Raw genomic sequence first — 15,816 nt, 5'->3', positions numbered from 1 at the left:
CAAGCCTTTGGTGTGGAGAGGGTCACATGTAGCGGGAATCCGGAGTTCTTTGACTGAATCAGTGTCTTTGCTGAAAAATGCCAATTCATCAACATCAAAAGGGTTTGTGGGAAAGGATCCGCGCTGATGAATTTCCTGTTTCCTGTTGAGAAACGTTTCAAAATTGTCAGTGTCCCATTTCAACCTTTTCCACAGGGAAAAGGGTTGGGGTTTCTGATTCCAAACAAGGTTTTGTTTCAAAATTCAAGGTTCAAAAAACCGAAATGGTCTAAATTAAAACAAAACATTTCCAAGTTACAGGGATGAAATATCTCGGTCAACCTGAGCCAAACATTTTGGTGGGATTTTCCGTTTGTGACAAACGTCAAGATTTTGATTTTTTTCATCCTGATGCAAGAGGTGACCATTTTTCAACATCTTGGAAATTCTCATGGGTTGGGACAAACCACTTCCCTCCCAGCTCTTGGCATATGTCATCTTTACCAAGAGATCGTTCACTGGGGGATTCATTTATTGGACTTCCTTGACCACTGCAAAAACCAGCCCACTGCACCTCCACGGGGCGCGCTGCGATATCCCCCACACCCCACCCTGGGGTGATATGCTGCAGATAACACCAGCTAAGACTGTAGCCAAGATGTTGCTGATTGCATCTCCTTGCGCAGTGGGAAAGGGTTCCATGGTTTGTCTCAGGAACACAGGCATAATTGTGGAGGACTGTCAGGTAACAGATCCAAACTGCCTCTTCCTGCTAATCACTCCCCCTCTATGCGATGGGCTGGATTCTCCCCTACCTTGCACCGGCACTGATGCCCGTGTAAAACAGACTCATTTTGATCAGGCAGTTTTCCACCCATCTTGCATGGGTGGAAAAGGTGACCGTGGCCCAGGCTCTCAACTGGTGTAAATCCACATAGCTACTTTGACTTCAGAGGAGCCACGGCCATTTACACCAGTTGGATCTGGCCCACAAGGTGCAATGCAGTCTCAAGTCTATGCTGTTCGGCATGTGCATGAAAGAGCTCACAGCGCTTTTAGAGCAGTGGTTCGCCCCAGCATCCTCGGCGGAAATTTCCGCTCCACGCTGCAGCTGTGCAGCATACTATATTGTTCGCCTCCACCCCAGAAGTGGCTGCATTTCAGCTACTGTTTGTAACGGCAATATGTTGGGAGGAAAGCAACCACATCGTTGATTTATTGTTACAGAGCCACGCACGTTGTAGTTTCTACAGGCCAAGCGTATGGCATACATCAGGGAATGCAGCCTGGGTGCAGACGCTGGTGGCACCCACGTGAACCCAGCAGGAGCCTTCCTCTTTGGGGGGCCCAAAGAGGCCCCACATCATTTGCATGCTTCCACCCCCCCGCACATACACACACAGGTGCCCTGCAGACTCCTCTATTTCAGGGACTCCCCCCTAGCTTCTCCTTACCAGGTGTTCTGTGAACCCCCCTAATTGCCCTTCCTCCAATACCAGGATCCCCCATTTAGCCCCCCATGCCCCCCATTCCCACTTCTCCATGCCAGGTCTACAAAGCCCCTCTCCCCAGTTTGCGACTGGACTAAAGATCTATTTCATTCAGCAGCGGGTTCAAACAGCATGGGCTGTTGGGGTAGTTTTCATTCCCACTAAATAGCAATGCAACCCCAGGCCAAGCCATTGTTGTTGACCTATTCCCGACCTCTGCAGCTTGCCCTTTGCCTCCCATGACAAAGCATGGCTGTGTTCCTCGGACACCTCTTGGGGAGAAGGTACTCAAGTCATCAGGCCTGATTCTCCGTTCTGTCAGAGCAAGGTGCCACCAGATCAGAATGGTGCACCGGTGTCGAAATGAAAATCAAGGAGGGAGGAAGAGTCACTTTCACAATGGCGCTCGTTTTTCTTGCACTACTTCACCCTGCTGCCTCATGAATCCCATCCAATCCTTCAGGCCAGCAGGTGTAACGAGAGACTTGAATTTCAGACAGCTCAGGGGCTGGTGCATTTCAAAAGGTATGCACACTCCCAAGGGCAGATCAGATCTTTGTTGCCTGAATCCTTAGCACATCAGTCAGTGGTGATGGGACACATTAAAGAGAAATCAGAGTACTTAACTGGGAGATAGATAAGTCTGCAGTTGTTGTTGGACAAGAACTGGAGCGTATGTTGGGAAGTTATTGGTAGTGGCATCGAAATGGGAGAGAGGGTTGAAGCTGAAAATCAGGATTCCTGGATTCTAATCCCCGCTCTGTCCTGGATTCCCTGGACAAGTCGTTTCCCCCTAGCTGTGCCTTGCTTTCCCCATCTAGATAATAATACAGACCTGCTCCACGGGAGGGATAATGGTGCATAAATAATGTTTAGGAACACAGGAATTGCTAGACTGGATCAGACCAGTGGGTCCATCTCTACTCCAGTATCCTGTCACCAGTGGTGACCAGTATCAGCTACTTCAGAGGAAGGAAGCCTGAAGTAGGCAGTTTGGGTTAATCTGCCCTCTAGGAAAATTTCTTCCTCACCCGTCCAACAGTTAGAAACCCTGAAGCATGTGAATATGTCTAGTGCTTTGAGATCTTTGCATGGAAGCCACTAGAAAACAGTGGAGGATTACTGTTAGCAAAGTATTAATACTATTTAACACCTCCCATGCTGAAGCATCCCAAATGCAGTCACCTTTGGGTGGAGGCTGCCAGCCAGGTAGACAAAGTATACCACAGAGACGTGGGAAATGTTTGCAGAATAAACTTCTCCTTTTAAAGGGCCAACTGAACATAGCAGCACCGAGGGCCCCAACTAGGGTGACCAGAGGGCAAGTGTGAAAAATCAGGACAGAGTGGGGGGCAATAGGAGCCTATATAAGAAAAAGCCCCCAAAATTGAGACTGTCCCTATAAAATCGGGACATCGGGTCACCCTAGCCCCAACCGAGATCAGGGCCCCATGGTGCTGCGTGTTACACAGACACATAGGATTTGACTAGACAAAGTGGCTGAGGTCTTAGCTAACCCTGACCACAATTCCTAATCAAGACAAAACCATTGCAAGAGAGAATCCCTGCTTCAGACGGCTTAGAGACAGAGGGTGCGAGAGGGAACCGACTTGCCCAGCGCTATACCAGTGAAAGTTCTGGGAACAGAAGCCAGCTCTCCTGGATCCCGCAGCAGTTCCCCAACCACTAGACCACAGCACCTTTAACAGCCAGTCTGACCGTACGGGACCCCACCCTTGAGGATCTCACCTGAAAGATCCCCCTCCAACATACACGTCATAGAAGGATGCTGGACTAAGGCCATGTCTACACTGCAAAATTATGTCGACATCCAGCCACCGCAATTATTACATCGCTTGTATGACCGCACCCTTGGCTCCTTGCTTCGGTGGAGCGTGTCCTCACCCGGAGCGCTTGTATCAATTGTACTGTCCGCGTGGGGCATTGTGGGACGGCTCCTGAAAGCCAGTAACAATTGACGTAGCACCACCAGGTCGACACGGACACCGAGTCGACCTAATTACATCGACTGTGACTTGGTGCCACTCGGGGGAGGGGGTGTAACTAAATCGGCTCAGAGAGGCACTTACGTCGGTGGGAGCCAACCGTCTACGCGGGGACTTAGGTCGGCTTAACAATGCCACGCAGGGGTGTGGATTTGTCACCCCCCTGACCAACACAGTTAACCCGACCTAATTTTCTCATGTAGACCAGGCCATAGACACCGCTAGGTCGATGGAAGAATTCTCCTGTCGAACTAGCTACCGCTTTCTCGAGGGGGCGGATTAACTACAGGGAGAGAAAAAACACCCTTCCATCACTGTAGCAAGTGTCCACACTCCAGCGTTACAGTGACACAGCTGCAGCGCTCCGGTTGTATCATCTGTCACGTAGACAAGCCCCACATGTGGTTCTACAGAAGTGCTGGAGGTGATGGGTGCCTGATCATGAACACAGTAAGCCATCCCCTCTGGAGAGGGGGGGATTAACAAAGGGAGTTGTGCGCCGGCTAATTACTGGCTGTCAGCGTCTCATGAAAAAACAAGACAGCGAGGGAAGTGGCTCCACTGAAGGGTAAGATCAAGCAATCTTTATTCTGACTGACAGAGGCTAGATCGTTTCACCTGACAAGGGAGGGTTCATGTTTAGTTTTGATTGTCTGCCTCCTCTGCCCTAGAGTCCCTTCCAGAATGTTACAGCGAGAACTAGAACAGGGCTCCAGACACAAAACTCAGGTCAGGGTCCAAACTTTTGCCATTTTCACGCATCTGCAAGTTTCAGATCCAGGCTGCTGGTTCAGCCCGTTGCAAAGAGAGGGGCTGTTTGCGAGACCAGGAACTCTAATCCCCCTGCAAGAGTCAGGAGGAGTGTTTGCATGTGGGGTTGTGGCCCACACCCGTCTCTAGGTAACACCACAACTCCCTGCTGCTGCTATGATCTAAGAGGCAGAGATTGCGGGCCTGACTTCCATTGCCATGCACCTTGCATCATCATTTACATCAGTGCAAAGTGGGTGTGCCACTAGTTTGCTGGGCTGTGATTAATGCCCCTGTGTGCATGCCGGGAGAGAACCAGGCCCCACGTCTCTCACTTATCTGCTAAGTACCACGCACAGCAACAGCACTAGATACATACTATCACTGTGTCAATTCTCCCCTCTCCCCCAGGCAGGAGCCCTAGCAGCCATCTTTCTTTAATAGTGCAGATCTATAACCTCATCCTGCCCCATGTGAGAAAAAGATTGCTCAGATGTCCTGGTGATTTGGAAAGAGCTTCTTCTACCCCAGGATCAGGCAGCGAGAGGCTGGAAGGAAGAAAGGCAATGGATCATCCAGGCCTTATAACCATGGGAGGAAGATTAAGAGTGTAACACCCCGGATAATGAAGCGATGAACTGGGCATGATTGAGCAGTTCTGATTCTTGCTAGTGGAAGGTTGTGGTGCTTTTACACACACACACACACACACCCCTCTCTTCTGAGCCTGGACACACACACAAGGTAGTTCACTACAATACACAGTTAATGTCCACGTTGTCACTGAACATTCTTTCATGTATCATCTGGTGTCAGCAGTTACTATTAAATACTCCAATGGCAAGAGCACATGGGTAGGAAGGGGAACGGAGGGGCAGCTGATATTTGCCATTTTGTCTGCAACTTTTATCATTATTCTGATCAATACATGCCTGACATTTTTCAAAACTGAAATCAGGTTATTTTTGCTTAACGCCATCATATTCATCCTGATGGTCGGTTTCATCGGAAGGATTCGATTTCCAAATGTTATTACATATTTTATGGTAGCACCTATGAGCCCCAGTTGTGCTGTACAAACCCAGAATGAAAACAGTGATGCCCGCTTCATGGAGTTTACAATCTAATCTAATTTGACAGGCTCATCTCCCACATTGAAACTGACCAGTCAGAAATCTGGGCTGATTGGAAATTACAAATCAGTAGCTACCCAGTTGAGGATCAGAAAATGAAATCAGCCATCCAGAGATTACAATAAGCAGAAATTTATCCACTGAATAACATACACACCTTCATGGGAAAGGACAAGTCTGTGTGACAAACCTTGCAAAGAGCAGTTTGGCAAAAGCTCTGACAGTTCCAATTTGTTCACACCCATCAGGCTCTGGAAGAAAAGAGCTCCTGAAGTGGATGATTTTGATTTTATTAGGTTACATTGTTTGTCTAAGAGCAAAATTAAGATTGCAAAGATTATTAAGGAGGGCAAAGAAACATCCCATCTTCAGAACGACCACAAAGTGCCTTTCTTTTGCATTCCTGAGATTTTTCCCTATTAATCTAAGCCTGCCTCCCCACCCCTGGTTGGAGAATTTTCACTCTGAGACCCAATTCACCAGGGTTCCCTCCCCCACCCCCCAACAAAAGAAATAGATCTGGAGTCAGATTCAGACTTGATGGAAGAAGGGGAAGGACCCCATTTTAAAGTCAAGGGAGTTTCACCCACTTACACTAGTTCTGGTTTGATTGTTAACAGTCTTTAAATGGGGTGTTGGGTGACTGTCCTTTGATTTATTTAAGGCCCAGTGGGTCTTAAACTGCACAATGGATAGCATGTGTGTTGATCGCTTGCCTGACAGGGAGATGCAGCCTCCTCTAGGGAGGAACACAGTAGTACTTCTTTGCTAGCAACATTGTGAAAAAGTGCTCAGGAAGGGGGGAGAGGAGTTTATGGGTAGCCAGCTGACACTGCAACTAGGGTTTATGGGAGGTGGAAAGTCATTACTCATGTTGGAATCTAGCCAGCTCATCTTGAGGACCCAGCGTACAAAACTTTCACCAGAATTTGCCAATGGGGCAAGCTGGGTTAGGTGTTTCTTGGCTTAACAGACTTGGTTTTTCCTTCGCTTTACTTTCTACTCATGATCCACATAGCTGGGAGAATGTGATTATTATGAATTCTGCTGTTTCCAATCCATATTCATCTAGGACCTTATGGCTGTCAGTTTCCTGCATGCTTAGAACTTCAGGGGGACAGTAGGAATAGAATTCAGCTTTCTTCTGCTCTTAAAGTGCAAGTCCCTGATTCTCAAGTTAAAGGGAAATCTCCCCAAGCTTTTAACATTATAGGGAATAGGACGCACGCAGTTCTGATTCCAAATCACTTTGAAGACTGTGTCCCTGTATGGGTTGCCAGAATGCAGCCACCTCTGGGGTGGAACACAGCAGCTCTTAGCAATGCTACAAACGAGTTTTCACTAGTAAAATATAAACTGCAGAGAGAATTTTAGGGAGATGAAATGCAATTTGTCTAGCAAACTCCCTAAACCTTGCACACAAAAAATGTTCTGGGATTTGCAGTGAACATGAGGGGAGTCATGGCTTCAGGGATACATGTGAACTAGGGGCTTTGCTCCACCCAGTGAGCTCAGCAATTAAAAATATCAACACCACGTCAGCTTCCTGCAGTACAGAGCTCAGAACCTACACCCTCTTAGAGCCTTTGTGGGGTTTTGTTTTTGCTCTGGACGAGCAGACTGACATGGGAAAAGAGGTGTAAATCTGGAATTATTCCCATTCAAACCCAAGGCGTTTACACCGGCACCACTGAGATAAAAATCTGGCCCTTGACCTTGTTAATGGGCTTTAAAAAAAAAAAAAAAAAAGGGAAAATTACCAGGTGACACATACTCCTCTGCAGAAAGCATCCCGGCCTGGTTCCTGTAGCCCTCGTGCAGCGTCGGCATTAGTCCAACCTGCCCGCACCTCTTGCTCATAAAACCGCCGTCTCTCACTGTGCTCTGAAGTAAGTGCCAGGGTCCAGAGACGCAGGGAATTTCAGAAAGAGCTCAGGGCCAGGTTCCAAGAAATTGGATAATCTGGTGAGGCTAAAGAGCTTCCCTTCTACAGAAGCGCCTAAAGGTGGTCCAGAGTTTCAGGCGCCCGCTGTGAATTTCCCGGCCAGAAATTTTTTTAAAGGCAATCAGCTGACGAGGTGCCGAGTTCTTGTGAAAATCCAGCGCCGGAGTGGGAGCTGAGCTGTTTTGAAAAATCAGGCCCTGTCGGTGCAGGGCAGAGCTCTGCAAGATGGCAGCAGGTATCTTAGGCTACAATGAGCAAGGTGCCATGGCGGCTAGCCAGGCTACCCTGAATGTCAGGGTCATTCCCGTACTCACTGCTACCATCATCCATTGTGATTTTTTCTTCTGGGTGCCACTTATCTGGAAGAGTTACCCCTGCTCTATAACACATTCTGGGGGCTACTTTATACCCCGAGGGCTCTGTGCTGATCAGCACCTTCACCTCCATGTCTCTGATATCTGGCGGCTGCTGTCCAGGAGAAATGGTTGGAGGGCAGGGGGTAGGGTGACCAGATGTCCCGATTGTATAGGGACAGTCCCAATTTTGGGGTCTTTTTCTTATAGGCGCTCCTATTACCCCCCCATTCCCTGTCCCGAGTTTTCACACTTGCCGTCTGGTCACCCTAGCAAGGGGTGTGCCCTGGAGCAGTGGTTCTCAGTCGGGGTACGCATACCCTTGGGGACACGCAGAGGTCTTCCAAGGGGTACCTCGACTCATCTCTAGATCTTTGCCTAGCTTTACACCAGGCTACAGGAAAAGCACTAGCCAAGTCAGCACAAACTAAAATTTCATACAGACCATGACTTGTTTCTACTGCTCAATGTAGTTTGCACTGAAATGTAAATACAAGATTTAGATTCCAATCGATTTCTTTTATAATTAGATGGTAAAAATGAGAAAGGAAGACCATTTTTCTGTGCGAGTACGCTGGGACACATTTGTATTTTTATGTCTGGTTTTGTAAGCAAAATAAAATAAAATAAATAAAGCCTGCTGCAGTTTCCACGGCATGCATCCGATGAAGTGAGCTGTAGCTCACGAAAGCTCATGCTCAAATAAATTGGTTAGTCTCTAAGGTGCCACAAGTACTCCTTTTCTTTTTGTAAGCAAGGAGTTTTTTAAGTGAGGTGAAACTTGGGGGTAGGCAAGACAAATCAGACTCCAGAAAGGGGGCCAGTTGTCTGGAAAGGTTGAGAACTACTGCCCTAGAGGTACCTCTGGTCTCAGACAGGGAAGGGGTTGGGTGGGAGGAGGGTCCCTCTAAGGAGCAGACTTGGGAGAATTGGCTGTAGCTGGGGGGAAAGCCCAGTAGCAGAATTCCCCTGCCTTTGCACAGAACAGCCCATGGTAACCCTCAACAGCACCTCTCCAGCCCGGTGTACTCTGGTCTTGCAAACACTCCCCTGCAAAGGGGAGAAGGGCTCTGTTTATTTACCATATGTGTGTAAATCTCTGGCTTGCGAAAGCCAAGGGGGTAGAGTCAAGTATGTGTGTGTTTGCAGGCGACAAGCCAGCTTTGCTTTCCAAAAAGCTCTGCCAATGCGCCTCACCTGCAACGTGCCTGGATACCCAGGACAGCTCTATCTCCCCCTTGCCAGCACCTCCCTCCTACTCCAGCCCTGAGCTCCCCCAATACCTTTGTCCTGCTGCAGCATCCCCTGCTATTCAAATCATGCACCCTGCCCCGGTGCTGCCAGTCCTTTGCTCTTCCAATTTGCTGGGCACCCACCCAGTGCAGCTCACCGCTGCAGACCCAGTCCTGGGCTCCTCTGCCAGCCATTTTTCGCCTTCCCAGTGGCACCAGCTGTTATTCCAAGCCTAGGCACCCTTCAGAGCTCTGCCAGCCTGCATTACCCAGCTTGTTCCCTTCCCAAGCTCCCCTGCATATCTGCCGACCCACCTCAACGCTGCTCAGCCCCTTCAGAACTAAGACAGCAAAGCCGTGTGGTGCGGGGAACAAGCCCAAATACCCACCGGGCCCTAGGCCGCGACCCAGCCAAACACATTCCACTAGGGCGCTTAGACAGGATTTGAACCCCAGCTAGGAGGCAAGAAGTGTATTAACCTCTGTTCCCCACAACCACCCACCTGCCGGATAGGACCAGAGCAGCAGCAAAGAGGGAAATATTTCCCTTTAGAGCACTGGCTCTCAACCTTTCCAGACGACTGTCCCCCTTTCGGGTGTCTGATTTGTCTTGCGAACCCCCAAGTTTCACCTCATTTAAAAACTCCTTGCTTACAAAATCAGACATAAAAATACAAAAGTGTCCCAGCGCATTAGTACTGAAAAATTGCTTCCTTTCTCATTTTTACCATCTAATTATAAAAGAAATCAATTGGAATGTAAATACTGTACTTACATTTCAGTGTTAGCAGTGTAAACAAGTCATTGTCTGTGTGAAATTGTAATTTGTACTGACTTCGCTAGTGCTTTTTTTATGTAGCCTGTTGTAAAACTAGGCAAAGATCTAGATGAGCTGCGTTATGCCCTGGAAGACCTCTGTGTACCCCCCAGCGCTACGTGTATCCTAAAGGAGAACCACTGCAGCCATGCAGGGGACTGGTCTGCAAAGCCTCAGCATTTTTTCTACATAATTGAAGTCCCAGTTCTAATCCCTGAGTTCCTCCTGTGCATTGCTGGTCTGCACAATATAAATCCTCTAGCAAATCCCCACCTCCCCCCGCAACATCCTGCATCAGCTAAGCACCAGGGCCAGCTTCTAATCTCAGACATGCTGGTGTAAATCAGCAGCGAGAGTCACTCTGGATGGACCCTGCGAGGAGAAAATGACCAGGAGAGCTTCCCCCATCCAGGCAGTGAAACTGGCCAGAAATAAGGACTTTGCCACCTTAAACCTAAGGAGGCAAAAAACCAAATACATGCTCCAGTTCAAAAATAAAAGCCAGACCCAAAGAGGCAACCTGCTAGTTATGCTAACGACCACAAAGACATCGGATAGGGGGCTATTGTCTAGAGAGGAGGAAAGAAACACTGCCAATCAGCTGAGTCCTTCACTCTCTGAGAGGAGCTGAAGTTCTTTTCAGCTGTAAACCTTTCCAGCTGCCCAGGCGGGCTGGCCAATTCCTTGACTCCACCCACCACTTTGGCAATGCAGCTACCTGCTGCTCCTGTATATATATGGCCCTGCGCCTGGCTGTTGTTTGCAGAGCCCAGACAGAAGAAGCCTGACACTCCTTTCTCTCCAATTACCCCCTCCCGATCCCACCATGTGTAAGGAAATTTGCACCATGGCTTTTCTCCGGGCCATAGTGGCCGAGTTCCTAGCCACCATGATCTTCGTCTTCTTCGGCCTCGGCTCAGCCCTGAAGTGGCCTTCAGCCCTGCCGAGCATCGTGCAGATCTCCCTGGCTTTCGGCCTGGCCATCGGAACCATGGTCCAGATGTTCAGTCACGTCAGCGGTGCGCACATCAACCCGGCGGTGACCATCGCTTTCTTGGTGGGGAACCACATCTCCTTCCTTCGGACAGCGTTCTACATGGTGGCCCAGCTAGTGGGGGCCATTGCTGGGGCAGGCATCCTTTACCTGGTGACCCCGAGCAACACCCGTGGAAACCTGGCCATCAATGCGGTAAGTCTCTTCCTGCCCACAGATGATTAATTGTGCCCAGGGCCTCAGCAACCCTACGCATGGGTTCCCGGCCTTGTGTGAGGAATCGGACCCACCACGAGGGTTGATGAAGGCCGGTTCACCCTGGCGCTGGAGATACCTATGTCCATGCAGATGGAGAGAGATGGGAGCACCATGCCGGCAGTCTTAGCATAACTGACATGGTGCTGACAGCACAGATTTATTGTGCTGTGCAATTAATGAGGTGGGTTTTTTTCCCTACATGCTTCTCTTATCCGGAGGGCACAAGTAAGTCACAAGCACCTTTCAGATGGGCTTGACTCCAGCCTCTCTTCCTGGAGCCAGGGAGATCAGAGCAGGGAAAGGAGCTAAGCCAGGACTGGAGGGGAACCCACTTAAACCAGTGTGGGGGTGTGGGTGGGGGGAGAGTTAGGAGCCCTTTAGACCAGTATGCCCAGTCAGAGGAAGGAGGTTGGAAGACCCCCTTAAACCAGTGTGGAGGGGATGATAGGCACCCACTTGGACCAGTATGAGGAACATGGTTGGAAGATCTCTTTTTCCAGTATGACCAGTCTGAGGAAAGTAGCTGGGAGACCACTTAGACCAGCAGAGGAGAGATTGGAGGAGGAAGGGGGGGCTCTTCGTTTTTTGGGAGGAGAGGGTGAGATTAGAAGCCCACTTAGAACATCGTGAGGGAAATTTTGGAAACCCATCTGGGGGCACTGGGAGATCTCTTAGATCAACAGTGGGGAGTGTGGATGTGGGGAGTGTGGATGATGGGAACCCCAGTTAGACCAGTAGGAGGTGGATTCCAGCCCCCTTTCAGACCAGTCTGAGGTGGACCAGTTGCTGTGCAGGTGTTGATTCTTGGAGCCTTCAGCCTCGAAGGAGGGTTTTCAGGGGCTGTGTGTTCCTCACTGGTTGTTCTGTGCCCCTCCAAACCCTAAACTCCCCCCACCCCCCGATAACTGTGCCTTGTGTCCCTTCATTTCCCAGTGCTTCCTCACCACTTCCCCCTAACTGGGCCTCAGCCTCATCCCAGCCCAATAGGGCTGGATCCTTCTGCCACGCAGCTGGCAAGAGATGAAAACAGGTGCACTGACATCAGGTGGTAATGGCCCATCCCACCCCAATGGCATCCCCGCTGGATCCCTGCTGTTCCCCCCTCGAGTCCCCGTTTAGGGGGATCCTACCCCAGTCCCAGTCCTCACCTCTTCCTCCATGTATTGCTCATGCCCTCACTCACTGAAGAGCGGAGTGTGTCTGGCTGTTCCGGGGCAATTTGGGTGTTAGCAAAGGGAGAAATCTGAAGGTGATAAGTGATTTGTAAATGCCTAGGGGGAGAAATGCACTTTCAGAAAGAGGGGAGTAGATGGAGGATACATAGATAGATCAGATAGACCCAGTGGCATCTCCTTGCTAGGAACTTAAATGGGGTGGGGGGGGGGGATACTGTAATCCCCTGTGTTTTTTAGGGGGTCGCAAAACCCTTCAGTCTGGCTCAGCTCAGCAGCCATTCACAATCCTTCTTGTTCACGTGCAGCTCAACAACAATACATCCCCAGGCCAGGGGCTGGTGGTCGAGATCATCCTCACCTTCCAGCTGGTGATGTGCATCTTTGCCTCCACGGATAAACGCCGGACTGACGCCATAGGCTCCCCAGCATTGTCCATCGGCCTGTCAGTCACCCTGGGTCACCTGGTTGGGGTGAGTGTCTGGGTCACCGGGCAGGAGAGCTGGCCCTGGGAGAGCTGGCCCAGCTACTCTCATCCCAACCTCTCCCAGTCGGGGGCGCTGTAAGTAGCTGGGCTGAAGGGCAGGCTATTGGGGGATTCTCCCAGCTACTCCAGCCCTTGGCTCTCCCAGCAGGGGATGCTGCAGGGAGCAGGGCAGGGGGAAATGAGGGCTGCTCCAATCCCAGCAAGAATCCAGGGAATGGTGCATGGAACAGCACTGTAAGGAATGGGTCAGGAATGCTGGTTGTGGGAAGCGTCCAGTTATTCCAGTCCCAGCCTCTCCCAGCAGGGGGTGCTGTAGGGAGCAGGGCAGGAGCATTGATTGTGGGGGGAGCCCCCAATTCCTCCAGCCGCACCTGGAGCAATGCCCCGGTCGCAAAAGGACTAGACCGAAGGGAAACGTGATCAGTCTTAATTCCCATGTCCCTTTACAGATCTACTTCACCGGCTGCTCCATGAACCCCGCCCGATCCTTTGCACCTGCCGTTGTAGTGAAAAGATTCAGCACCTCTCATTGGGTAAGAATGCCCCTCCAGTAACAGTGGCTCGCAGCATGGGGTCTGCAGCACACTGATTGCTGGTTGGCAGGGCCTGGACCACTGGTCGTTGGCAGCTCAAGAGCAAGTGAGGTCAGGGCTGAGAACGTGGGGGGAGGGTGTTTGAGTATAAGGAATTTGAAGTGGAGGGGAACCTGCTAGGAGACGACAACTGAAGGGGGCCATTAAGGAAGCACTTAGAGGCCAACGGCTCCACTGCGCTAGGTGCTGTATGAACATGGAAGGAAAAATCCCCTGGGCTTTCCCACGGCTCGCTGTGGGGAAGCAGTGTGGCCTAGCGGATAGAGAAGTGGGCTGGGACTCAGTACATGGGGATTCTGTTCCTGACTCGAATACTGGCCTGCTGTGTGATTTGGGGCAAGTCACGTCACTGTGCCTCAGCTTCCCCATCTGTAAACTGGGGATAATGATACCAATCTTCGTACAGTGCTTTGAGATCTACAGCTGGAAAGCGCTACTGAAGGATTAGAGATTAGCATTCTACCCTTGGCTTCCCAGGTCTTCTGGTTCGGACCCATCATCGGTGCAGTCCTGGCTTCCCTGCTGTACAACTACTTCCTGTTCCCCTATCCGCTGAACATGTCCGAGAGGGTAGCCATCGTGAAAGGCACCTACGAGCCAGAAGAGGAGTGGGAAGAGCAGAAGGAGCAAAGGACAAAGTCCATGGAGCTGACCTCCCCGTAAGAGCAATAGCTGGAAGGGAAAAACCAAAGAACAAGCCAAGACTCTCAATCTGTGGCCTCACACCCCAAAGACCAATAGTCTCTCTATGCAAAAGAAGGGTGCATGTGATATCTGTGCATATACCCTGCAATTGTGTGGGTGACTGATACAAATATTCCTGGCCAAAGAATAGAGACCCACACCCAGCAGAAGGTGTGACATCAGCCCTAGGCCAGACTGGCATTGACCCACTGCGCCTCAGAAGGGCTTGTCAATGGCTGGGGTGTGCCAGGATTTTTAGCATTATTCAATTGTGCCTCAACTACTTGACTTTGTCTTTGGGACGAGCCCCAGATCCGGACATTTCCCCCGATCCAAATACCCCCAGACTCTCTTTTTTATTTTTGGAGCGGGGGAGGGGGGCATTGGTGGAGGTGATAACCCGGTTTGAATTTCACAGCCCACCTCAAATGGGTGTGGGTGATTTCCACTGATTTTTCTTTTAATGCTCCCTGGGTGCCCCAACAGGGTGCCGTGCAGTATTGTAGCTGTGTTGGTCCCAGGATATTAGAGACAAGGTGGGCGAGGTGATGGCTTTTTTGGACCAACTTCTGTGGGTGAGAGAGACCAGCTTCTGAGCTACATGGAGCTCTACCTGAGCAAACCCAGATGTGAAAACCAGTTCTGTGCAGCTCCAAAGCTTGTCTCTCTCAGCCATTACCTCGCCCGCCTCATCTTTCACTTACAGGATCAACTTAACAGGGTCCCCTCATGATCCTGGATGATGGAAACCTGGACCGTCCTCTGCAGGGTCAAGGAGATATTCAGTAGCTCTTTGTGGGGTGGGGTGGGGTGGGGTGGGAATCTCTTAGAGACAGCCTGGCCTGAAGGGATTGGATCTCCCATTTTGGTAGCCCCATAATTGGCTTTGGGGGGTGGGGATAATTAAAAAGTCCATGAGAAACAAGCACAAGGCCTTTTAGATTATTCAGCTTCTGCCTTAGAGTATGACTAGGCCTCACCTCCGTGCATTGGGTATCCCACCTCCACCCAAGCAGCTGAAGGTCTCTGGGCTCCCCCCCCAGCCGACTTTTGTGTAGGACTATACCCCACGGCACAGCAGAGATGGGAAGTGGGGGAGGGACAGAGAAAGGGGAACAGAAGGAAGGAGACACAGCAAAGGGGGGAAAGGGCCGGGCAGATGAGTGAGATTAATGGGCCCAAGTCTTTCTGTCATCCCTAGGGCCCGGCATCTTCTTGGCGGGGCTGGAAATTCGATTGTTCCCCAGCCACGAAGCACAAGGTCACAACTGCCCAATTGGGAGGTAGCCCGAGGATCTGGGAAAGGCCTGTAACCTCCAGTCCTAGCTTGCTCCATAGTCCTGACGGCATATCCCCGTAAGCCCCAACCACACCCCCAGCTTCTGCTTGTTTTCTTCCCCTTCCTTCCCTTCCCAAGCTTCTCCTGAGAACCACATAATACTGACTAAGCTCTAAGGAGTTAACCCGGGGAAATAGCCTTTGTCTGAATTTCTCTTCACCCTCTGCTTAGGCCCTTGGAAAGGGCAAGACAGCAAGCGTAAAGGAGCAAGACTAGGTGGTTTGTTGCAGAGGATGCTGCTGCTTCTTCAGACGCGCTCCTCTCCTCGGTAGCCTGCTGCGTCTTTACCTCCATACAGCCGTAGGCCTGACCTTTCACAAAAGAGCACGATACAGACCGGAGACCGCATTTCTCCTGCGTCCAGAGCAACCATTAAACCCCATGGAAGCACTGGGTGCCCAGAGCAGGGGAGGAGAAAGGGATGGGATGTGGCCTAAGGGCCAGCATGGTTGGTATCGACAGACAGTTGCGGCAAAATATATTTTTCCCGTGGTGCATCCTATGTCCCAAACCTTTATCCCCGGGGGAAGCTGCTCTTTCCTGCATTCGCTGGTGTTGGCGATTCCTGTTTGTTCGGTGCATGA

At 50.5% G+C, this 15,816-nt stretch overlaps 1 protein-coding gene across 1 annotated transcript; it reads left to right on the top strand.

Moving 5' to 3' along the window:
* The first annotated feature begins 10,531 nt into the window (after positions 1-10,531).
* On the top strand, positions 10,532-15,434 carry LOC140900737 (aquaporin-5). The gene is made up of 5 exons (XM_073318463.1): positions 10,532-10,894; positions 12,438-12,602; positions 13,066-13,149; positions 13,687-13,868; positions 15,404-15,434. Exons 1-5 carry the CDS (start codon positions 10,532-10,534, stop codon positions 15,432-15,434), a joined length of 825 nt encoding a protein of 274 aa, XP_073174564.1.
* Positions 15,435-15,816: the final 382 nt, after the last annotated feature.

The sequence above is a fragment of the Lepidochelys kempii genome, chromosome 20 (assembly GCF_965140285.1).
Source record: "Lepidochelys kempii isolate rLepKem1 chromosome 20, rLepKem1.hap1, whole genome shotgun sequence".
NCBI classification, from domain to species: domain Eukaryota; kingdom Metazoa; phylum Chordata; order Testudines; family Cheloniidae; genus Lepidochelys; species Lepidochelys kempii.
The sequence above is the reverse complement of the archived record's forward strand: the minus strand, read 5'-3'. Positions and strand labels throughout refer to the sequence as shown.